At 38.9% G+C, this 26,239-nt stretch overlaps 1 protein-coding gene and 1 pseudogene across 1 annotated transcript in view; both read right to left on the bottom strand.

Moving 5' to 3' along the window:
- Positions 1-6: 6 nt before the first annotated feature.
- LOC138312122 (uncharacterized) overlaps positions 7-26,239 on the bottom strand; it is a 58,909-nt gene continuing 32,676 nt past the window's right edge. Inside the window, exons 5-6 of the mRNA XM_069253161.1 lie at positions 5,615-5,801; positions 7-419 (exon numbers count right to left, since the gene is read on the bottom strand). Coding sequence (XP_069109262.1) covers positions 43-419; positions 5,615-5,801 — 564 coding nt within the window. The 3' untranslated portion in view covers positions 7-42. The remainder of the gene's footprint in view (positions 420-5,614; positions 5,802-26,239) is intronic.
- On the bottom strand, positions 17,103-23,100 carry LOC138312123 (nuclear apoptosis-inducing factor 1-like; annotated as a pseudogene).

The raw sequence follows: 26,239 nt of genomic DNA, 5'->3' as shown, positions 1-26,239 counted from the left end.
CAATGTACCATGGAAACACCAAGAATAGAACGTAAGATAGTTTTACATATCTGTTCCTTCAGATTCAAAATAAGCTGGGTTATTATGGCAAGGGCTTTCAGAAGTGTTCTCCTTTCCACTTTCACTAGGATTGACCTGTCTTCCATTTTCAGAAGATCTTGGAACATTCTTTTGTCCATTTTCATTTTCGTTTAAGTTCACACTATCCTTACGCGATTTTTTCTTACGCATACAACACACATAGGCTTCTGCATCGTCGTCACTGCAGCGACAACAACAGCACACCCCGACCACCAGGAGAAATACCATGACCACTACCACAGCGGCTATGATAATGTAAAAGTAGTAACATTCCCAATCACAAGGCAGCCAGTCCCAACCACAGCGACATGGACTTGGTGCGGGTGTAGTGGGTGTACCTGTGGAATACAACCCAAAACACCCTGTTAGACAAAGGCAGCAGATCGTGTATTTACAATTGAATCAATCATCAAATTAACCTATTTAATTCATACCAAGAAATTATGTTTCTGATGACAATAATATGTCAGAAAGCTGGCCCTGCCAAATTGATAGCAAAGTTATAATATTGAGCAATTCATTTATAAATAAAGTCTTACAGCCGAGAGATCTTTCCCTTTTTTTCACCAGGATTAGCCTTCTTTTCAAAACTGTTCCTGTTCAGCATCCTCCTTTTAACTTTCACCAAACAATTAACATTTAACATTATACCCATCAGACTTATCCCTTTTACCCAAGTAATTTAAATCTATGTAATATGCCCTTGAGAATGAAATTGTCAAAAAAATAAAAGAAGATACATATACTTCACAGCATATATAGTGCATTACAGTACATGAGGTGATTATAATGACCCACAATAGTCCAGACAGCATCATGCAGCTTCAGCAGTTTGCTGTCACTATACGTATTGTTAATTATCTATTATGACAATTTTGACCAAACCTCTACAGTAGAACAGTTTATAATTTGAGTTTATCTGGTTGATATTATTTTTCCAAGTTATTAGCCCATTTTGTTACATCTGCCTCATCATATCCATTTTTGCAATTTATGTATTCGATTACATTGGAGTGTCCATTGTGCTAAAAATTTTAAACAAGAGATCCCAGAGGGATCTTGGCGCCCACCAAAGAATGATATATGTCTGACAATGGAAAGAGGGATCTTTTCTTTGCTTTTCAAACTTTGACTACATCCTGCATATAAAATTTGAAAATATAAAACCTGCTTGTGAAATTTGAGACAGGTTCCTTCAGTATTTTCTTAGAAATAGCGGTAACAAACTTCTAACTACCAAAATTCAAGATGTAGATTTGAGAAAGACACCTTCGGCGCTTTCTGAGAAATAGCGATAATAAGAAATGTTAATGGACGGATGGACCATGGACGAAAGGCAATTTGAAAACTAAAGGGGTCATAGGGTCAATAAATTATTAGGGTATCCAAAGTATAAACCTCATATCAATATGCAAAAGAAAGGAAACAAGGGAATAATGTATTCACACTTCTGGAACTGAATTATAACCAAATTTGTTTACAATCTATGTACAACTCCATAACTAGTAGCAATTTCAAGGATTTACCTCTATTTCCCTTATTGGGCCCCACCCCTCCTGTCCATGGGGGGTCAGAGCCAAAATCTATACAAGCTCTATTCCCCTTCCCCAAATGATACTTCTGGCCAAATTTGGTTACAATCCAAGCAGAACTCTAGGACTAGCAGAGTTTTAAAGGAAATGTTGACGGACGCAGCACCATGACATAAGCCCTTGGGGCCATGTGAGCTAAAAACCTAAATTTCAAAGAATCCCACGTTAAAATGTATTGCGAAAATCCAGGAAAGGCCGCCATTTTGTCCCGCCGTCTTCGTAATCCTGACTTCACGTCATTTTTACTGACGTCATTTCATTGTTTCTGTCTTGAAGTCATAATGAATTTTCAGCCAATGAAAATCGCTCCAGGTCATATTACACTATGTTATAAATATATATGTACCTTTTATGTTGTCTTGAATAGTTTCCCTGTGTAGAGCCCCAATATAAGGCACTCGATCTCTAATTGGCTATCTTAATACCGGTATATCAATACTGATTAGTTGACATATTATGCTTCATCTCTGCAAAAAAGTTGCACAGGCGCCATTATCATAGTTATTTTCACAAATTTCTGTAGGTTAAAACCCACTCTATAACTTTACTTCTAACCCTTAAATTCATGTCTTACTTTTACGTTGTCTTTGGTTGATTTTTTATTTTTTCTTATATCGAACGTTGTCATATATGGAAAGGCATAATTCTGACGAATCCCCACAATAGAAACAATATTTTGTAATATTTTGTTTTATCTTTATTGTTCTCTATTTGAAGAGAACAGGTATTGTAACATTGTTTATTGGAATGGTCATTTTTTGAGTCTGTGTTGACCTAGTTATTATGTGACCATTTCATTATCTTGAACGTCCTCATTGGGTAACTTTCATGTTATTTTTATATTTGACATGGTTTAGTTTTAATAAACCATCATCTTATATAAGATGTTTTCATTTTAATAAACTGGCCATTTTCAATTCACAAATTTGTGTTGATATTTTTTGTGGAGCATGCATAAAACTATTTCCTATTGGCTGCACTGGATGGCCGACAGCCGCGAATTGAAAGATACTGCACATTTACTGATTTGCTCGTTGACCTTTAGGGTCAGCTGTTCACATAAGATCTGCTTGAGAAAGGTTACCTGGGAGTTCGGAATTTGGAAGTGGTCAATAAAAACATGTGTGATTAGAGTATAGTAAACCTTTTCCATTGATTGCAGCATCAAGAAATTCAAAGATTCTTAGATGCATTAAAACATGGATCAATGGAGGTCTCAATAGTGTCACAAGTTTGGTGAATATCAGTTCAGTATTAACAATTACGCCTCTTCTAAAAGAAACATATATACATGTATAGGTAACAACAGCATGCAATCACCAATATACAAAATCTCAGTCACCCAGAGCTATAATGCAATCATGAATGGAATGATAATTGTCATCAAGGAGACCAACTTATACCCCCCTCCCACACATGTCCCCGTAACAGGCCAATATTAGATATAAAATTTACTTATTCCAATAAAAATAACACACATCTTCACTGTATAAAGATTATAGCTACCAATTCTCATTAAGTTTCCTCTAGTAGTTTATGAGGAGTAGCTGTTTAATTGCTTTGTAACAGAGGGTAACTTGAATGAAGATCAAGGTGTTTAAATTTGAAAATCATATATATACACCTTTATGAATCCTACAATGTATCTCTGGGCCTCACATTTATTGGGAACTAGTTGTATCAAGATTTTTAGAGTATTTTTGGTCAATGCAACATTGGATAGAGGACATGGTAACGTCAAAAAGGACTCGATGTGTAGTAATATAAATGCTTTTGTACAGTCCAATCTAATCAAACATAAACACTTCTTGCACCTAATATAGACAATGGCAATAATATAATGGCGTGGTAACTTGGTGACAGAAATATGTTCCAAACCCAGTGAAAATGTTTTCCTAAAATGTCCCCCCCCCCTAATCCTTTCAAATACTGAATGCACATGTCTGCCATATTGTGCTAAGATTTGTTCAAAATGGATATATGCAGAACTCAGAACCAAGAACACTCTACAAGTTTATATAAGGAACCTAAACCTATTCAGTACTTTCTGAAAAAGTGAAAAAAAATCTATGATGGTTGCTATTCAGTAATGTTGTTTCATTTTCATGCACAGAATGCAATTGACAATTACAGAGACAGACCAGAGACAAACTGCTATATGAATAGTCTATCATCATATGATGGGTGAGACAAAAGGTGTTAAAAAGCATTTCTGACATTAATTAAGTAACCATGAATAAAGTGACAGAATATCATAGAAGCAATATTAGGTCTTTTTACCCAATACTTATTGAAAAAGATATCCATTTTCTCCTCTTTTGATCATGGATGAAGATCAAGCTCAGTATATTTTAATAGAATTCCTTGCAACACTGTTCACCATCATCATGATGTTGTTGACTCATTTAATGTCTGCCAACCTTTTGACCATTGAAGACCAAAGTCATCCATTTGACAAGACTTTACTGTAGCCAACAAGAGACCTTATGTTAGATCAGTGTGCTTTTTGTTTTATTATGGTGAAGGTCTACAAGGATACAAGAGATCCCAGAGGGATCTTGGCGCCCACCTAAGAACGATCTTTGTCTGACAAAGGAAAGAGGGATCTTTTCTCTGCTTTTCAAGCTTTTACTACATAATTTGAGAAAGTTCCATTAACTACTTTGTGAGATATATTACAGTAACAAAATTCAATTATCAAAATCCAAGATGGCTACCTGTAAATGCAATATGCACAACTAGACCCCTAGAAGAACCTGCACATACAATTTGAGACAGATCCCTTCAGTACATTCTTAGACATAGCGGAAAAAAACATTCAATTGTCAAAATCCAAGATGGCGTCCTGTCGGCCATCTTGTTCACCGATCAGTACCAAAATGCAATATGCATAACCAGGGACCTAGGAGAACCTGCACATGAAATTTGAGACAGATCCCTTCAGTACTTTCTAAGAAATAGTGGTAACAAGCTTCAACTATCAAAATCCAAGATGGCCGCCTGTCGGCCAGCTTGTTCATCAATCGGTCCCAAAATGCAATATGCTAAACTAGGCCACTAGGGGAACCTGCACATGCAATTTGAGACAGATCCCTTCAGTGCTTTCTGAGAAATAGCTGTAACAAACTTCAATTGTCAAAATCCAAGATGGCGGCCTGTCGGCCATCTTGTTTATCAATCAGTCCCAAAATGCAATATGCACAACTAGGGCCCAGTGAGTAGGCAAACCTGTACATGAAATTTGAGAAGAATTCTTTTGGTACTTTCTGAGAAATAGCGGTAACAAACTTTAAACTATCAAAATCCAAGATGGCGGCCTGGCGGCCATCTTGTTAACCGATTGGTCCCAAAATGCAATATGCACAACTAGGCCCCTAGGGGAACTTACATGTGAAATTTGAGAAAGATCCCTTCAATACATTCTGAGAAATAGCGGTAACAAACTTTAACTATCAAAATCCAAGATGGCTGCCTGGCGGCCATTTTGTTGACCGATTGGTCCCAAAATACAATATGCACAACTAGGGCCCTAGGGGAACCTACATATGAAATTTGAGAAACATCCCTTCAGTACTTTCTGAGAAATAGCGGTAACAAGAATTGTTAACGGACGGAAGGACGGAAGGACGGATGGATGGACGGAAGGACGTCCGACAGCCCACAGACAAAAAGCGATTTGAATAGCCCACCATCTGTTGATGGTGGGCTAAAAAGTTGAAAATGGACCTTTAAAGGTGCCTGGATGAAATATAATATCTTTAGATGGATAATGAACCACTCACCATCTAATTTATATGATTCAAAAGTATTAATACCATATTTACCATAAATTCACTATAAATATGGCGAAATTCCAGTATATTTTTTTGGTTTTGTTATCTTAACCAAATCAAATACAACCTTTCTTGGCTGTATCATAATATAAATTTCAAGTAAATTACCTTTCACTTGCAGCGAATTGCTTGTAGCAGATGCTGGATAACCATTGATTCCAGTTTCACAATAAAGATCTCCATCTTGGGTAAAGAATGTTGTTGGAACTATTGCCGAATAGGCTGACTCTGGGCTTGTACAAGCTGGAGTGGATTCTGCCATTAGTGATGACAAAGCCTCTGTTTTTGTTGTACCCTTTATAAAAGAATGACAGAACTGAATAAAAGTTATAAAACCATAAACAAGAGGCCCAGAGGGCCTGTATCGCTCACCTGGTTTGTAATGCCAAGTCATGTTCTGAATACAGGTTCATTGTTTCTTTTCTGAAGGAATTTGAATATTTACCTCCGATTTCCCATATTGGGCCACACCTCTCCTGCCCCTGGGGGGTAAGAGCCAAAATTTATACAAGTTCTGTTTCCCTTCCAAAAAGGATGTTTGTGGCCAAATTTGGTTACAATCCATGCAGAACTCTAGGACAAGTAGCGATTTATAGGATTTAACCTCTATTTCCCCTATTGGGCCCTGCCCCTCCTGCCCCCAGGGGGTCAGAGCCAAAATTTATACAAGTTCTGTTCCCCTTTCCCCAAGGATGTTTGTGGCCAAATTTGGTTACAATCCATGCAAAACTCTAGGACAAGTAGCGATTTATAGGATTTACCTCTATTTCCCCTATTGGGCCCCGCCCCTCCTGCCCCCGGGGGTAAGAGCCAAAATTTATACAAGTTCTGTTCCCCTTCCCCCAAGGATGTTTGTGGCCAAATTTGGTTACAATCCATGCAGAACTCTAGGACAAGTAGCGATTTATAGGATTTACCTCTATTTCCCCTATTGGGCCCCGCCCCTTCTGCCCCCGGGGGGTCAGAGCCAAAATTTATACAAGCTCTGTTCCCCTTCCCCCAAGGATGTTTGTGGCCAAATTTGGTTACAATCCATGCAGAACTCTAGGACAAGTAGCGATTTATAGGATTTACCTCTATTTCCCCTATTGGGCCCCGCCCCTCCTGCCCCCGGGGGGTCAGAGCCAAAATTTATACAAGTTCTGTTCCCCCTCCCCCAAGGATGTTTGTGGCCAAATTTGGTTACAATCCATGCAGAACTCTATGACTAGTAGCGATTTAAAGGATTTACCTCTATTTCCCCTATTGGGCCCCGCCCCTCCTGCCCCAGGGGGGTTAGAGCCAAAATTTATACAAGTTCTGTTCCCCCTCCCCCAAGGATGTTTGTGGCCAAATTTGGTTACAATCCATGCAGAACTCTATGACTAGTAGCCATTTAAAGGAATTGTTGACGGACAGACGGACGACGGACGGACGGACGGACGGACGGACGGACGGACGGGACGACGGACGACGGACGCCGCGCCATGACATAAGCTCACCGGCCCTTTGGGCCAGGTGAGCTAAAAATGTATATTGCGTCTTCGGATATATATTCAGGAAAACTTTAGACGAAGGACGACTGGCGAATTGCAAATGTGACTCCTTTATATAAGAGTGGGAATAGCAATAAAGTGGAGAACTACTGTCCAATAAGTCTGTCTTCAATCCCAGGCAAAATTCTCCAAAGAATCATTAGGGACAAGCTCAATAATCATATGGACAGGAATCATCTCTTCACAGAACATCAACATTGCTTCAAATCTGGCAAATCTTGTACTACCAATCTATTGGAGGTCCTTGAACATTGGGCAGAAGCCATAGATAAAGGGAGTAATGTCGACGCAATTTATATTGACTTCAGTAAAGCTTTTGATAAAGTCTCTCACAAACATCTACTTAAACAAGAGGCCCATGGGCCTTAACGGTCATCTGACTATTAGTACAATACAACATAATCGTTTAAAGATTTTAGCCTATTTGACCACTGTGACCTTGAATGAAGGTCAAGGTAATTCATTTGAACAAACTTGGTAGCCCTTCATCTCAGCATGTCACAGGCCCAATATCAGGTCTCTAGGCCTCCTAGTTATTCTCAAGAAGTCTTTTAAAGATTTTAACTTATTTGACCCCTGTGACCTTGAATGAAGGTCATGGTCATTCATTTGAACGTACTTGGTAGCCTTTCATCTCAGTATGCTGCAGGCTCAATATAAGTATCCTGGGCATTTCGGTTCTTGAGAAGAAGTCGTTTAAAGATTTTAGCCTATTCGACCTCTCTGACATTTAATGAAGATCAAGGACATTCATTTGAACAAGCTTGGTAGCCCTTCATCCCAGCATGTCACAGGCCCAATAACAGGTCCCTAGGCCTCCTAGTTATTCTAAAGAAGTCGTTTAAAGATTTTAACTTATTTGACCCCTGTAACCTTGAATGAAGGTCATGGTCATTCATTTGAATGTACTTGGTAGCCCTTCATCCCAGCATGCTGCAGGCCCAATATGAGTATCCTGGGAATTTCAGTTTTTGAGAAGGAGACGTTTAAAGATTTTAGCCTATTTGACCTCTCTGACCTTGAATGAAGATCAAGGACATTCATTTGAACAAACTTGGCAGCCCTTCATTCCAGCATGTCACAGGCCCAATTACAGGTCCCTAGGCTTCCTAGTTGTTTTCAAGAAGTCGTTTAAAATATTTTTGCCAATTTGACCCCTGTGACCTTGAATGAAGGTCATGGTCATTCATTTGAACAATTTTGGTAGCCCTTCATCCCAGCATGCTGCAGGCCCAATATGAGTATCCTGGGCCTTTTGGTTCTTGAGAAAGAAGTTGTTTGAAAATTTAAGCCTATTTGACCCCTGTGACCTTCAATGAGGATCAAGGACATTCATTTGAACAATTTTGGTAGCCCTTCATCCCAGCATGCTGTAACCCCAATATGAGTATCCTGGGCCTTTTGGTTCTTGAGAAGAAGTAGTTAAAAGATTTACACCTATTTGACCCCTGTGACCTTGAATGAAGGTCAAGGTCATTCATTTGAACAAACTTGGTAGCCCTTCATCCTAGCATGCTACAGGCCCAATATCAGTACCCTGGGCCTTCTGGTTCTTGAGAAGAAGTCGTTTAAAGATTTTTAGCCTTTGACCCATGTGACCTTGAATGAAGGTCAAGGACATTCATTTGAACAAACTTGATAGCCCTTCATCCAAGCATGTTACAGGCCCAATATCAGGTCTCTAAGCCTGTTGTAAGTTATTCACAAGAAGTTGCTAAAAAGGAGGTCAAGGTCATTCATTTGAACGATCTTGGTAGCCCTTTGTCCTAGCATGCTACAGGCCAAATATCAGTACCCTGGGCCTTTCAGTTATTGAGAAGAAGTCGTTTGAATGAAAAGTTTATGCACGGCGGATGGCGGATGGCGCACGGTGGAAGGCGCACGACGACGGACGGTGCATGATGACAATAGGTCATCCACACGGCGGACAGCGCACGGCGGACGTCAGACGATGACTATAGGCCACGATGACTATAGGTCATCATATTGGTAATTACTTGCAGATAAGCTAACCTCTGGTGATCAAAAACAGGCAGAAGTGCTAGCATTGCATGTTGCATTTTTTTTAATCAACTCGAAAATTAACCATACTTGGTCGAGACCATGTCTGGTGATTTTCAGGCAAGTTTCAGCCAAATTGCACTGGTAGAACTGAAGAAGTTCAAAAATGTGAAAAATTTATACATGCGGATGGCGGACAATGGATGATGATTGATGAAACATGATGGCTATAGGTCATCCTGACCCTTCAGGTCAAATAATCTTAAACCAGAACTACACTTCCAAAAACCAAACCTTCTCAAAACTGATCACCTCTAGAAACCGAACATGAATATGTCATGTGCGGAATGAATTCCTCTTTATTAATAGTATATAAAACTTTCCAAAACTGATTCCTCCCAATGCCGAATACCGGACCAATTTTGAGATTGGAATAGTCAAATGTAGCTAAAATACACTTCTGAAAACCGGCCTCTGCCTGAGCGACATCGATAGATTGCATTGAGGTCTGATCAACCGACCGTGAAATACACAGGTGTACCATAGTTGTCGCATGCCATGTCCTGGGGCATATAGATGTGAAGGCTATAGGTACACGGTAATTATACTAGAGATGGTGGTGTAATTATTTAATCATGTCTATTGTTTAGATATTTAATGAAGGTCTTTCACGTGCACGCATTCTGTTTACTGTAGAAAAACAAGCAAAGTTAATAATAAAGAGAAAGTTTGTATTCAATTCACACGGATTTTTTTATTAACATATGTAGTTGTCGGATGACGTAAATTATCTGTATGAAGAAGCCGAAGCCATGTATTGTTTTAGAAAATGACTATGTCATATAATGACCAGCATCGACTGATCATTGTGTAATTAAACCATATAATTTGATTCTTGACGTAACCGGAAGCGATTGGCTGTATGTATTAGGTTAGTGCAGACGAGAACATCCCTAAGAACATTCACCCAACTAACTAACTAAACTACGTTTATAAGCGGTAACTAAGTCAAGATTGTTGTTATCCATTCCTTTTAAACATATGATTCTCTCTTTTGTGATAACATTCACATTAACAATCAATATCGGTCGGTTTTAACTAACACTAGGCATACATGCGGTACACCAGTGTAAAAAACAACTTCCGATCGATTAAATTTGGATCGTAATGATCGGTATTCGGTTCACTTCTCCAAACCGAAATTATATGCACAGACCATGACCGGTTTTCGGGAGGTTCCACTCTATTTTGTATTTGCGATGATGTAAAAATGGACACATTTGAAGACTGGAAATCGAAATTACAGATTCAAAGCTATGTGAAAATTCGGATGCAACAGACATCTTTGATATGGATGAGACTGGCTTCAGAGTTTGACTTATTTCCTATGCTCGTAAATGTGTTTTCATTCAAACAAAAGGCTCAGAGGGCCAGTATCGCTCACCTGGTTTGTAATGCCAAGTTAAGCTCTAAATACAGGTTCATACTTTCCCTCAAGGATGTTTCTGGCCAAATTTGGTAACAATCCATGCAGAACTCTATGACTAGTAGCGATTTTAAGGATTTACAGTCAGACTATCTTATGTGATTTTCCAAGGGACCGTTACAAAAAAGTCACATAAGACAGGGAGTCACTTAAGACAGTCCAAGTTCATACGCTAAATCACTTTTAGAAAATCTTTCCCTCAAGGATATTTCTGGCCAAATTAGGTTACAATCTATGTTGAACTCTATAACTAGTAGCGATTTTAAGAATATATACATCTATTTTGCCTATTGGGCCCTGCCCCTTCTGCCCCCAAGGGTTAGAGCCAAAATCTATACAAACTCTGTTCCCCTTCCCCCAAGGATGTTTCAGGCCAAATTTGGTAAGAATCCATGGAGAACTGTATGACTAGTAGCATTTTAAAGGAAATGTTGACGGACGGACGATGGAAGCCGCGCCATGACATAAGCTGTCCGGCACTTCGGGCCAGGTGAGCTAACAAGAGGTCCAAGGGCCTTAACGGTCATCTGACTGCCTTAGCAACAATCATATAGGAAATTAATTAGATATAATATCCTGGTAGCCATCTTCGATTTGGGATCAACCAGAGATGTAACAACACTTTGTCCGGACCATGTCAAGATCATTTCATGCAAGTTTCAGCCAAATTGCACCGGTAGAAACTTAGAAGAAGTTCAAAATGTATTTTAAAGATGGCGGCTGTGGCGACCATCTTGGATTTGGGATCAACTGGAAAAATAACAAAACTTTGTCGGGACCATGTCAGTATCATTTCATGCAAGTTTCAGCCAAATCGCACCGGTAGAACTTGAGAAGAAGTTCAAAATGTATTTTCAAGATGGTGGCCGTGGCGGCCATCTTGGATTTCTGATCGACTGGAAAAATATCAACACTTTGTCAGGACCATGTCAGGATCATTTCATGCAAGTTTCAGCCAAATCGCACCTAATTAGATATAATATCCTGGTAGCCATCTTCGATTTGGGACCAACCAGAGATGTAACAACACTTTGTCCGGACCATGTCAAGATCATTTCATGCAAGTTTCAGCCAAATTGCACCGGTAGAACCTGAGAAGAAGTTCAAAATGTATTTTCAAGATGGCGGCTGTGGCGACCATCTTGGATTTGGGATCAACTGGAAAAATAACAAGAGGCCCAGAGGGCCTGTATCGCTCACCTGGTTTGAAATGCCAAGTAATGTTCTGAATACAGGTTCATTGTTTCTTTTCTGAAGGAATTTTAATATTAACCTCTAAATCCCGTATTGGGCCCCACCCCTCCTGCCCCCAGGGGGTCAGAGCCAAAATTTCTGTTCCCCTTCCCCCAAGGATGTTTATGGCAAAATTTGGTCACAATCCAAGCAAAACTCTAGGACAAGTAGCGATTTATATGGATTTACCTCTATTTCCCCTCTTGGGCCCCAACCGTCCTGCCCCCGGGGGACCAGAGCCAAAATTTATACAAGTTCTGTTCCCCTTCCCCCAAGGATGTTTGTGGCCAAATTTGGTTACATTTCATGTAGAACTCTATGACTAGTAGCGATTTAAAGGATTTACCTCTATTTCCCCTATTGGGCCCCGCCCCTCCTGCCCCCGGGGGACCAGAGCCAAAATTTATACAATTTCTGTTCCCCCTCCCCCAAGGATGTTTGTGGCCAAATTTGGTTACAATCCATGCAGAACTCTATGACTAGTAGCGATTTAAAGGATTTACCTCTATTTCCCCTATTGGGCCCCGCCCCTCCTGCCCCCTAGGACCAGAGCCAAAATTTATACAAACTCAGTTCTTATTCTCCCAAGGATACTGGCCAAATTTGGTTACATTCCATGCAAAACTCTATGACTAGTAGCGATTAAAAGGATTTACCTCTATTTCCCCTATTGGGCCCCACCCCTCCAGCCCCCGGGGGACCAGAGCCAAAATTTATACAAGTTCTGTTCCCCTTCCCCCAAGGATGTTTGTGGCCAAATTTGGTTACATTTCATATAGAACTCTATGACTAGTAGCGATTTAAAGGATTTACCTCTATTTCCCCTATTGGGCCCCGCCCCTCCTGCCCCCGGGGGACCAGAGCCAAAATTTATACAAGTTCTGTTCCCCTTCCCCCAAGGATGTTTGTGGCCAAATTTGGTTACATTTCATGTAGAACTCTATGACAAGTAGCGATTTAAAGGATTTACCTCTATTTCCCCTATTGGGCCCCGCCCCCTCCTGCCCCCGGGGGACCATAGCCAAAATTTATACAAGTTCTGTTCCCCTTCCCCAAGGGATGTTCGTGGCTAAATTTGGTTACATTCCATTCAGAACTCTATGACTAGTAGTGATTTAAAGGATTTACCTCTATTTCCCCTATTGGGCCCCGCCCCTCCTGCCCTGGGGGACCAGAGCCAAAATTTATACAAGTTCTGTTCCCCTTCCCCCATGGATGTTTGTGGGCAAATTTGGTTACATTCCATTCAGAACTCTAGGACAAGTAGCGATTTATAGGATTTACCTCTATTTCCCCTCTTGGGCCCCGCCCCTCCTGCCCCCCCGGAGGTCAGAGCCAAAATTTATACAAGTTCTGTTCCCCTTCCCCATGGATGTTTGTGGCCAAATTTGGTTACATTCCATTCAGAACTCTATGACTAGTAGCGATTTAAAGGATTTACCTCTATTTCCCCTATTGGGCCCCACCCCTCCTGCCCCTGGGGGATCAGAGCCAAAATTTATACAAGTTCTGTTCCCCCTCCCCCATGGATGTTTGTGGCCAAATTTGGTTACAATCCATGCAGAACTCTAGGACAAGTAGCGATTTATAGGATTTACCTCTATTTCCCCTCTTGGGCCCCAACCGTCCTGCCCCCGGGGGACCAGAGCCAAAATTTATACAAGTTCTGTTCCCCTTCCCCCAAGGATGTTTGTGGCCAAATTTGGTTACATTTCATGTAGAACTCTATGACTAGTAGCGATTTAAAGGATTTACCTCTATTTCCCCTATTGGGCCCCGCCCCTCCTGCCCCCGGGGAACCAGAGCCAAAATTTATACAATTTCTGTTTCCCCTCCCCCAAGGATGTTTGTGGCCAAATTTGGTTTACAATCCATGCAGAACTCTATGACTAGTAGCGATTTAAAGGATTTACCTCTATTTCCCCTATTGGGCCCCGCCCCTCCTGCCCCCTAGGACCAGAGCCAAAATTTATACAAACTCAGTTCTTATTCTCCCAAGGATACTGGCCAAATTTGGTTACATTCCATGCAAAACTCTATGACTAGTAGCGATTAAAAGGATTTACCTCTATTTCCCCTATTGGGCCCCACCCCTCCAGCCCCCGGGGGACCAGAGCCAAAATTTATACAAGTTCTGTTCCCCTTCCCCCAAGGATGTTTGTGGCCAAATTTGGTTACATTTCATATAGAACTCTATGACTAGTAGCGATTTAAAGGATTTACCTCTATTTCCCCTATTGGGCCCCGCCCCTCCTGCCCCCGGGGACCAGAGCCAAAATTTATACAAGTTCTGTTCCCCTTCCCCCAAGGATGTTTGTGGCCAAATTTGGTTACATTTCATGTAGAACTCTATGACAAGTAGCGATTTAAAGGATTTACCTCTATTTCCCCTATTGGGCCCCGCCCCTCCTGCCCCGGGGGACCATAGCCAAAATTTATACAAGTTCTGTTCCCCTTCCCCAAGGGATGTTCGTGGCCAAATTTGGTTACATTCCATTCAGAACTCTATGACTAGTAGTGATTTAAAGGATTTACCTCTATTTCCCCTATTGGGCCCCGCCCCTCCTGCCCCTGGGGGACCAGAGCCAAAATTTATACAAGTTCTGTTCCCCTTCCCCCATGGATGTTTGTGGGCAAATTTGGTTACGTTCCATTCAGAACTCTAGGACAAGTAGCGATTTATAGGATTTACCTCTATTTCCCCTATTGGGCCCCGCCCCTCCTGCCCCCCCCGGAGGTCAGAGCCAAAATTTATACAAGTTCTGTTCCCCTTCCCCCATGGATGTTTGTGGCCAAATTTGGTTACATTCCATTCAGAACTCTATGACTAGTAGCGATTTAAAGGATTTACCTCTATTTCCCCTATTGGGCCCCGCCCCTCCTGCCCCTGGGGGATCCAGAGCCAAAATTTATACAAGTTCTGTTCCCCCTCCCCCATGGATGTTTGTGGCCAAATTTGGTTACAATCCATGCAGAACTCTAGGACAAGTAGCGATTTATAGGATTTACCTCTATTTCCCCTATTGGGCCCCGCCCCTCCTGCCCCCGGGGGGTCAGTGCCAAAATTTATACAAGTTCTATTCCCCCTCCCCCAAGGATGTTTGTGGCCAAATTTGGTTACAATCCATGCAGAACTCTAGGACAAGTAGCGATTTATAGGATTTACCTCTATTTCCCCTATTGGGCCCCGCCCCTCCTGCCCCCGGGGGGTCAGTGCCAAAATTTATACAAGTTCTGTTCCCCCTCCCCAAGGATGTTTGTGGCCAAATTTGGTTACAATCCATGCAGAACTCTATGACTAGTAGCGATTTAAAGGAAATGTTGACGGACGGACGGACGGACGGACGACGGACGGACGGACGGACGGACGGACGACGGACGCCGCGCCATGACATAAGCTCACCGGCCCTTCGGGCCAGGTGAGCTAACAAAACTTTGTCAGGACCATGTCAGTATCATTTCATGCAAGTTTCAGCCAAATCGCACCGGTAGAACTTGAGAAGAAGTTCAAAATGTGTTTTCAAGATGGGGGCTGTGGCAGCCATCTTAGCTTTCGGATAGACCCAAAAAATAACAACACTTGGTCGGGACCATGTCAGGTTCATTTCTTGTAAGTTTCAGCTTAATTGCATTGGTAGAACTTGAGAAGAAGTTCAAAATGTGAAAAGTTAAAGCACGGTGCACGGCGGATGGCGATGGACGAAACATGATGACTCTAGGTCATCCTGATCCTTCTGGTCAGATGACCTAAATATATAGCTGATAGCCTATTTTTGTAGGAAGCCTTATAAGACCTTTCAATCTATGAAGGATATTTGATTCCATCAAATCTGTAAATTCAGAAGACGATTTCTGAAAACTTAGTCATAATCACTGGTAGCCCTATTCTGTTAATTTCCGTTCTCAAACTGTTATTTTATTCAGGTTAGTTATTATTTAAATATTTATGTTAGTTATATCTGTTTTACTGTTATTATTAAAATTTTAGTTCTTTTTAACTGATAGCATGTCATTATTTTCTAGCACACGTTATATTTTTGCTACTGGGTTATCTTTATCTTTGCCTGCATTCGTCTTTTATAAATGATGTTAGATTTAGTGACTGATGTTATCATTTATTGTGCATTGTTATCAATTTAATTTCCCTTGTTATTGCCAGTATAACACGTTAGTTTTATGTGGAACTTTGTTAGCATCAACAGAACAAGTTATTTTTTACGTGACCACGTTACGATTAAGTTGAAAACGTTATTTTTTCGTGAAAGCGTTATTTTTTCGTGCAAATACCACTTCCCAATTGTTCCCAGTGACCCCCTACAGCGGCACCACAGTGAGGCGGTGGATGAGCTTCGCTAGTGCGTTGATCCCCGACCCATGACAAGAGCAAGGCTCGCAATATTAGTCGACTATATAGCTACCGCACCTTTTGTGCTGTGCGATTTGTGCAACTGAACAAGGAGTAGATAGTTTTCAGTTTCTATATTTTCCATACTTTTTCTCCAGATTTTGCATTCACTGTTTAAAATCATTGAAAATTCCTTTCCGTTTCTTTATTGTCTTTGTAATGATTTACAAATAAGGGTTTGTGTTGGATTTGGTCAAAACTTTACCAGCATACTGTAATGTCGGCTTGGTGGAAAGTAAACTCAACAAAGGTAGCGTATATGATCTTTTTAATTATGATTCCCTATTGTGAGCTAAAGACACAATACAGGTTGCAAATATATAGAAAATACAGCTTACATTAGTAAATAAACATGCTAGGCTAAGTCTATAATACCTCGTTTCTGTATCCACGTGTACCTCTGTCGAAGGTCACGGGCAGAGAGAGCGCCCCGGTCATACAACGCACAGGTAAATACACCTGTATAAATAGCATTAGCCAATAAGACTAGACTCACTGTGATCAAGCACTACACCCTAAAAACGGTACTCACGCCGTCATTACAATGCATTAGTTTTAATATGACACGTATTTGTTCCTAGGTGATTGGTTGACGTCACAAATGGCGCAGCTTGATAATGATGATGATGAAGATGGAGATGATGGTAACTGTGAGGATGATGCTAATAGTATCCAAGAGGACCCTGTTGATGGCAGCTAGCCTACAGAACCCATATTGTCTGTAATCATTTCTGATGTAAGCTCAATATTATTTGATTTTTACTTCTTTATTTTTTTCAACTGACCAGGTTTTTTTTATCTACTGTATCATTTTTATTTTAAATCAGCTGATGATATTTGTAGAGTTTTGAACATAATGTACAAGCATTAAATCAAAATAACACTCAATCAATAGATTAATCAATAGATTTCATTGATTTATTATTTGAGTTTTAATTAACATTCATTATCATTTTTCCTTTTGATTTTCAAAATGAGAAGTTTGTTTTGTAATTTCAAATTTTCTATTTCCAGCTGCAGCTTCTGTTTCCTGAGTTGCTGGATCCCTGCAGTGCTGTCATCTGATTCTAGGGGTGAAGCTACTGTGCATGATGGCAAGATGGTAGCTGCACATGAAGGCATGATCTCTGTTGTTATGGTGCTGCATGGGGGTCTGTTATAAAGACAATTTAAAGGATTAATGCTAACTGACAATACATGTAGTACATCATTTCATAATAAATATATGCCATCAATTCATATATGATAACAAATATTAATGATAAAAATAATAAACAAGAGGCCCATGGGCCTTAACGGTCACCTGAAAATTTAAGCCGTTTGGATCCCACTGGGCTCCACCCCTCAGCCTTTGGGGATGAGACAGGGTCAAAATGACATAATAGTAAAATGTCCTCTTGTGGTTATAATGTGAATCAAAAGTTTGAACAATTTCCAGTAGAAAATAAACAAAATATACCCAAAAAGTTTTCAATCTAAACTATAGCAAACTTAGCCTCCTCCCCAGGGGCAAACAAAGAGGCCAAGGGTTATAAAATTCACAATTCTGATAAAGCACAATATCTTTAGAACACAAGGTCCAATAATAGCATAATTACAAAGGACATGAACTCTATAATATAGTCACCGTCGAAAAATTCCCTTTTTCAAACTCATCCTTTATCTTGTTGATATAAGGCAACATACAGAGTTTCCATCAAAATCAGTTCACATTTACCAAAGTTATCTTGTTCACAAGCACAATGATAAAATTAGAACAAAGGGCAATAACTTGTATGTTACTGTCGAATAATTCCCATTTTTGAACTCGTACGAAATCTTGTTGATATAAGGCTACATACAAAGTTTCATCAACCTCGGTTAACATTTACTCAAGTCATCATGTTCACAAAGTAAAGTTAACGCACGATGGACAATAGGCTATTGCAGTAGGTCACTATGACGTATGGTCAGGTGACCTAAAAATAGTAACAGTGACCTTGACCTTGACCTGGCAATCCTGAAACTGTATCTTGTCGAAAATATTATGGTCCTTTAAATTTGTGTGAAGTTTGATCAGAATCACTCAAGGAATGAAGCCACTAGAGCACTGAAAAGGATTTTCTAAAAATAGTAATGGTGACCTTGAACTTGACCCTGCAACCTTGAAACTCAATTTTTTTCAGTCCTTTGTATTTGTGTACAGTTTGATCAAAATCACTCAAGGAATGAAGCCGCTAGAGTGCTGACAAAGAAATTATCTAAAAATAGTAACAGTGACCTTGACCTTAGTATGGCAATCTTCACACTCAAACTTGTCCGAGATATCATGATCCTTTGTCTATGTGTGAAGTGTGATCAAAATCACTCGAGGAATGAAGCCACTAGAGCACTGAAAAGGATTTTCTAAAAATAGCAGCAGTGACCTTGACCTTGACCCTGCAACCTTGAAACTCAAACTTTTTCAGTCCTTTGTATTTGGTGTGCAGTTTGATGATCAAAATCACTCAAGGAATGAAGCCGCTAGAGAGCTGGCAAAAAAATTATCTAAAAAATAGTAACAGTGACCTTGACCTTAGTATGGCAATCTTCACACTCAAACTTGTCCGAGATATTATGATCCTTTGTCTTTGTGTGAAGTGTGATCAAAATCACTCAAGGAATGAAGCCGCTAGAGTGCTGATAGGGATTTTCTAAAAATAGTAGCAGTGACCTTGAACTTGACCCAGCAACTCTGAATCCTCGAACTCGTCCGAGATCTTGTTAATATCAAGCTACATACAAAGTTTCATCAATCTTGGTTCACATTTACTCAAGTTATCGTGTTCACAACAAAAAGTTAACGCACGACGACGGACAAAAGGCTATCACAATAGGTCACCGTGACCTATGGTCAGGTGACCTAAACAAGAGGCCCATGGGCCTTAACGGTCACCTGAATATATAATGAAACAAATAATAAAACAAATGAAAGACATAAAAACACTATATGCTCTATTGCTGGGCCTTGAAGTTGGTCAGTGATTTATAAATTTGACCTTTTTAGACTATGAAGAGTATTTGCTTCCATCAAACCTGTGAACTTAGAGAGAGGTATTTTTTGAAATTTTAATCAATTTGACCCTGTTTGGTCCTGCCCCTCTGGTCCCCCAGGGGGTCATCGAGGACGGATATGGATGTTAAAATGCTATATCTTAGGCTAATAATTCTAATCAAGTTTGACTAATTTCCTACGAAAATTGGGCAAATAATGTTCACAAATATGTTTTTCCTATATAAACTAAAGCAAACTTGACCCCTCCCCAGGGGGTAACGTAAGACCCCAAGGTAATATAATTCACAGTTTTTATAAAACACCTGAAGACCATTCCATCTATAATTATTTGATTCAACTATATCCAGAATTTTAGAAGATTTTTGAAGTTATAGCCTGTTTGACCCTTTTTTAGCCCCGCCCCTCTACCCCCAGGGGGTCGGCCAGGACCAATGTGGATATGATATTAAAATGCTATCTCAGGCTAATAATTCTTACCAAGTTTGACTCATTTCCTATGAAAATTCAGCAAAAAATGCTCATTAATGTGTTTTTCCTATATAAACTACAGTAAACTTGACCCCCTCCCCAAGGGGAAACAGGAGATCCCAGGGTCATATAATTTAACAATTTTTATAAACAAACTTTAAGACCTTTTTATCTATAAAGTGTATTTGATTATACCATTTCCAGAATTTCAGAAGAAGATTTTTGAAGTTTTAGCCTATTTGACCCTTTTTTAGCCCCGCCCCTCTGCCCCCAGGGGGTCGGCCAGAACCAATGTGGATATGATATTAAAATGCTATCTCAGGCTAATAATTTTAACCAAGTTTGACTCATTTCCAATGAAAATTGAGCAAAAAATGCTCATAAATGTGTTTTCCCTATATAAACTACAGTAAACTTGACCCCCCTCCCCAGGGGGAAACGTGAGACCCCAGGGTCATATAATTCACAATTTTTGTAAAGGACCTTAAGACCTTTATATTTATGAAAAGTATTTGATTCTACCATTTCCAGAATTTCAGAAGAAGATTTTTGAAGTTTTAGCCTATTTGACCCCTTTTGACCCCGCCCTTAAGGCCCCTGGGGGTCAGTCATAGAAAATTTGTTAATAGGATTAAATGGCCATCTCATACTGATAATTCTGACAACATTTGACTCATTTCCTATTACAAATGACCAAATAATGCGCAAAAAAGTGTTTTCTCAATATAAAGTATAGTAAACTTAACCCCCTCCCCAGGGGGAAACAAGAGACCCCAGGGTCATATAATTCACAATTTTTGTAAAGGACCTTAAGACCTTTCTATCTATGAAGAGTATTTGATTCTACCACATCTGTGAGTAGAGAAGAAGATTTTTGAAATTTTACTCAATTTTACCCCTTTTGGCCCCTCCCAGAGCCCCCTGGGGGGTGGGGACCATATAATTCACAATTTTGATTGGCCTTATGCCTTAAGAAGGTTTGTGCAAAATTTCATTGAAATTGCTTCAGCAGTTTTGGAGAAGAAGTCAAAAATGTAAATTGTTTACGGACATACGATGCACGACGGACGACGCACGACCCACGACGACGGACAAAAGGCGATTAGAATAGGTCACTTGAGACTTCGTCTCAGGTGACCTAAAAAACATGAAATTCGAAATATCATACATACATGTTCATTGAAACATGTACATAGACATATACATGTACATTGATATTTTTTTTACTTTTGAAGTTACAATAAATGCACCAAAACTTAGATTTTGGCTTTTTTGAAGCTTCCTTTTGCAGAATGATTACCATAATTCCTTTATAAATATGTGCTTTGGAAAGATAGATCCAAATTTTGTACTTGATATGAACTAGTAATTTGCATGTAAATTTTCAACTAGCCCTATAATCTGTCATAAAAATACCTTGAGATTGATGGAAACACTGGGTCAGTGTTTAGAAGCATCATCATGGATGTGTCCACTGCCCCATCAATGCCACAAATGGACACATTATCCAGGCCAATTACATTGCCCACAGCCTCAGCAATTGGACTGATCTGGGGCATAGAAGATGGACCACCACCTGGAATTGAGTACATGTATGCATTTAAGGTTGTTTATTTACCATTTATAATTCCATTTATCAATATTAACTTTGACTGAAATCAGAATATAAGTACAGAAAATGTAATTGTATAATATATTTACATGAAAAAGAATCTGTGGCCTTTTTGTTTTACTGTACAGCTGTATTTCATTTTTTATCAAGAAAGTACACAATTGTGTATATGTGCAAAGCATTTTATTAGTGTGACATAATCAGGCAATAATCCATTGGGAAAAAAGCAGGTTTACTGCAAGAAGAAAATAAATAGATTTACAGAAAATAAGACATATTATGAAAAGCCAGTTGGAGTTTTTATATTCAGTTTCTGTATTTACATGTCTGTATCTCATATGTATCTGTATCTCATATGTATCTGTATCTCATATGTATATGTATCTCATTTACATATGTCTGCATTTTTCAAAAAAAGTAGATACCTGAATCAAATTATAGCTATTAAAATTAAATTACAGATACATGTATAGATCTGCAATTTAATTAATGAAATTAATTTATCAACATTTTCAAAATACAAATATCTTAATTCCTTAAACATTACAAATATGAATTTGTAATTATAAGACAATGCATGTAAGCTTGAATATCTCAATCTGTATTAACAATAGTAAATAGATGTAAGCTTAGCCTTAATGAAAATAATGTTATGTACAGATGATTTTGAAAACAGCTTATCATAATCTGTACTGTTCATGTATAGACATAAATATCTACAATGACAATAAATGAAGATGTCTGTAATCAAAATATGGGTATACTCTGATTAAGATTCCAAATAAGAGTGGTCGTTGTGTTTATTTATAATTGACTGTTGAAGATACTATTGGACAGTATTGGTAGGAGGGTTGGTTTTAACTTATCAGTATTCATAATTGGGTGGTACTAATACTATTTATGGATGTTAGGCGTATTCGATTTACTGTTTCCGACCTGTTTGCAGTATGTAAATACGTCTGTATTTCATCGTTTCTCGCCAAAACATAATACAAAACAAGTGCAAACTATGTCTATAGTTGAAATATTACTATAAATCATGATCAGGTTATGTAGTATTCATATGGAACTTCGATTCAGTTGTCGGAAACTTATATATTGCAACAGTACCGTAATAGAGATGACAATGTAAATCGAGCATTCCAATTCAAAGAACGATAACCCGACAGAGTAAACATTGCACCGGCCATCGAAATGTTGAGAACTTGGCTAACAGAGATTTTGACGATCTGTTGTGATTTTACACTCAAAGTAAAGGAAGTAGAAATGAAATTGTTATTAAACTGCATTAACCAGTCATGATTGTCGCACAACAGATCACAGATCAAGGCGAGTCGTCTGCTATATCTTAACGTAATGATGCTTAGGTTAGGCCTACAACGTTAATGATTGAACTACAAGTAATTACCTGTCATCACTGCCTGTCTGCGGTGGTCAGACAACTCTGCCATCCCCTTCATATGGAGGTTGTGCCATTTTTTTTCTACCTCCTCTACGCTTCGTCTGACAGTAGAACTGGTGTTGATGGCATCTGTTATGCATTGCCATGCTTCCCTTTTCCTCTGGGTCGTAACCCCCGCACCAAACTTGGCCCTGATAACATCCATTTCTCTTCAACAAGTTTTGTTAGCTGCGAGCATTCGTCTGCCTTCCAGTTTGGTTTCCGCTTTTTGCTTGGTGTCTCAACAATATTCGTTGCCATTTTTTTCAGAGAAGCTAGACAAGCAGACGACGATCGCGCACGTGTTTTTGTCCGCGTGGTATTGTTTGTAAACAAAAAGTACGGGAAACATGATGTCTCGCCATTGACAACGAGCCATCTAAGTTTTTGCAATATGCTTAGCAAAAAACAGCTAAGCATAATGCTTAGAACATTTATGCAACTGAAATTAAGCATCTTGCTTAACTAAGTGTATTGAAAATTTACTTAAGTACAAACTTAAGAAAATTCTTAGATTTTTTATGCATACTAGTCCAGGTCTCTAGGCCTCTTGGTTATTATGAAGAAGTCATCTAAGTATTTTAGCCTATCTGACCCCTGTGACCTTGAATGAAGGACAAGGTCATTCATTTGAACAACTTGGTAGCCCTTCATCCCAGCATGCCACATGCCCAATATCAGGTTCCTAGCCTGTTTGGTTACTAAGGATATGTGGTTTAAAGATTTTAGCATATTTGACCTCTGTGACCTTGAATGAAAAGCAAGGTTATTCATTTGAACAAACTTGGTAGCCGTTCATCCCAACATAGCACAAGACCAATATCAGGTCTCTAGGCCTTTTGGTTATTAAGAAAAAGTTTTTTTAAAAAATGTTAGCCTATTTGACCCCTGTGACTTTGAATGAAAGTCAAGATAATTCATTTGAACAAGCTTTGTAGCCCTTCATTCCATCATGTTACAGGCCAAATATCAGGTCTCTAGGCCTCTTTGTTATCAAGAAGAAGTCGTTTAAAGATTTAAGCCTATTTGACCCCTGTGAACTTGAATGAAGGTCAAGGTCATTCATTTGAACAAAATTGGTAGCCCTTTATCCCAGCATGTAACATGCCAAATATCAAGTCTCTAGGCCTCTTGGTTATTAATCAAAGTGCCAAGCCCACTCATAGACGCTGTGAATGAAGCTAGGACTCCAACAAAGGAATAAAGAAATTGGTTTTTCATTTAAATATTGAATTTAGTATACTAATTAAGTGTGCAGTGTTGAATTTTCATCATATCTTCAAAGACAAAAAAATCATAAGTTAACATAGCCGTATCTTCATATCCACTTAACATTTAAGAATTTTTATAGGAAAAATACAACATTAGAAATATTACAATTTCCGGATATATTTTGGTTAAATTCCTTTTTAGAAAATAACATGGGTTGCTTTGACGACTTTTGACTAATAAATCATGGCCAGATACTTTTGCCAAATAAAAGGTACATTATTTCGTTACGTATAAAACTCAGATTTATTTTAAATTCACAAGAATGCCAGTCGGTAACATCAAAAAAGCTTCATGTAATACATCGGACTTTAGCAAGTCTTCGTAAGAACTGTACTGTACTAGATCCAGATCATGTGTGATGTTTGTGATGTGTGGTACCACACTGTGTGTGTAGAGTATAATGAGGAGGAAGAGAATTTCATTTGTAATGCATGTTAAATCTGGATAATTTATTAGCAGCTATAAGTGTGTATACATAAATGCAGATGTCAACATATAATATACTTGCTGAAAAAATAAAACTTAACAACAAACTTTAGCTTCCTGCACTAGGAACAATGTACATCTGTATACCTGCATCTGTAGCCAACAAATTTAATGGCTTAATTTATTTCAGTAAATGAATTTATATGACTGTCTCTGAATGAATCAAATATTGTGTATAAATGTCGCTATTGTTTCAATGATTTTGAATTTCAAATACATGCATTATTTTAATCACCTATCTTTAATAGCAAATATTTGATGATGTATGATTTAGTATTTCCTTATAGAAAAACTTTTGTAAATGTCATGTACATGTAGCTGTGGTTTAAACATGAAGAAATGTGAAAAAATGATAATAATTTAACACATTGATCACAAATCACAAAGTTTTTAGTTGTTCATTAATATACCAGGTAAACCTTAATCTTTATTTGTTTGTTGTTTTTTAATATATAAAGCTCTTTTGATTGATTGAATGATGCATCCTTGTTCCGGTTTACCGTTATAATCGATCCGTGATCAAGCTCAATCCGTGGTCCTCTTTTTTGCTGAAATGCTCGAACGTCGGTGAAGACATCCCAAAGGAGCATGGGATGGATTTCGCCGAGAGGAACAACAGCTTTTATTTTATAATGTTACCATGGGATATCAAAGTTATCTGTTGTGAGAAGTTATACAAAACTATCTGTTTTTAGATTATATGTTTTGATCGAGCTTACTGCGTATGCATCGTAAAGTTCTACTAAGTTGAAAAATCACGATAACTGGTACAGTCGATGTCAGGAACAGGTACGATTTAATGCATGCATTGTCTGCCAATATTTTGTATAATTCATCTCAAATATAACAAGAGGCCCAAGGGCCTTAACGGTCATCTGATTATCTTGGCAATAGCTGTATAGGAAAATAATTAGATATGGTGTCATGGTAGCCATCTTCAATCTGGGATCAACCAGAGATATTACAATACTTTGACAAGATCATATCAGCCGCATTTCATGTTTCAAGTTTCAGTTAAATTGCACTGGTAGAACTTGAATAGAAGTTCAAAATGTGTTTTTAAGATGGCATCTGTGGCAGCCATCTTGGATCATCTGTGGCAGCCATCTTGGATTTTGGATCGACATAAAATATAACAACACTTGGTCTGGACCATGTCAGGATCATTTCATGCAGGTTTCAGCTTAATCACACTGGTAGAACTTAACAAGTTCAAAATTCAAGATTTTGGAATATTTGACTCTCATGACCTTGAAAGTAGGTCAAGGTCATTCATTTCCACAACTTTGATAGCCCTTTATCTCAGCATGCTACTGACTAAATATCAATACCCTGGACCTTTCGGCTAATTAAAAGGTGTAGTTAAAAGATTTTAGCTTAATTGACCCCTGTGACCTTGAAAGAAGGTCAAGGTAATTAATTTTTATAACTATGGTAAACCTTCATCCCAGCATGCCACCAGCAAAATATGAGTATCCTGGACTTTTGGGTTAGTTAACAAAAATCATTCAAAGAATTTAGCCTATTTGACCCCTGTGACCTTGAAAGAACGTCAAGGTCATTAATTTTTACACCTTTGGTAGCCCTTCATCCCAGCATGCTACAAGCCAAATATGAGTACCCTGGACCTTTTGGTTAGTTACTCGCTCAAAGATTTTAGCCTATTTGACCCCTGTGACCTTCAAAGTAGGTCAAGGTCATTTATTTTCACAACTTTGGTAGCCCTTCATCCCAGCATGCTACAAATATGAGTACCCTGG

This window comes from Argopecten irradians, unplaced genomic scaffold (assembly GCF_041381155.1).
Source record: "Argopecten irradians isolate NY unplaced genomic scaffold, Ai_NY scaffold_0215, whole genome shotgun sequence".
NCBI classification, from domain to species: domain Eukaryota; kingdom Metazoa; phylum Mollusca; class Bivalvia; order Pectinida; family Pectinidae; genus Argopecten; species Argopecten irradians.
Note: the sequence above shows the minus strand (reverse complement) of the source record. Positions and strands in the feature narration are given on the sequence as shown.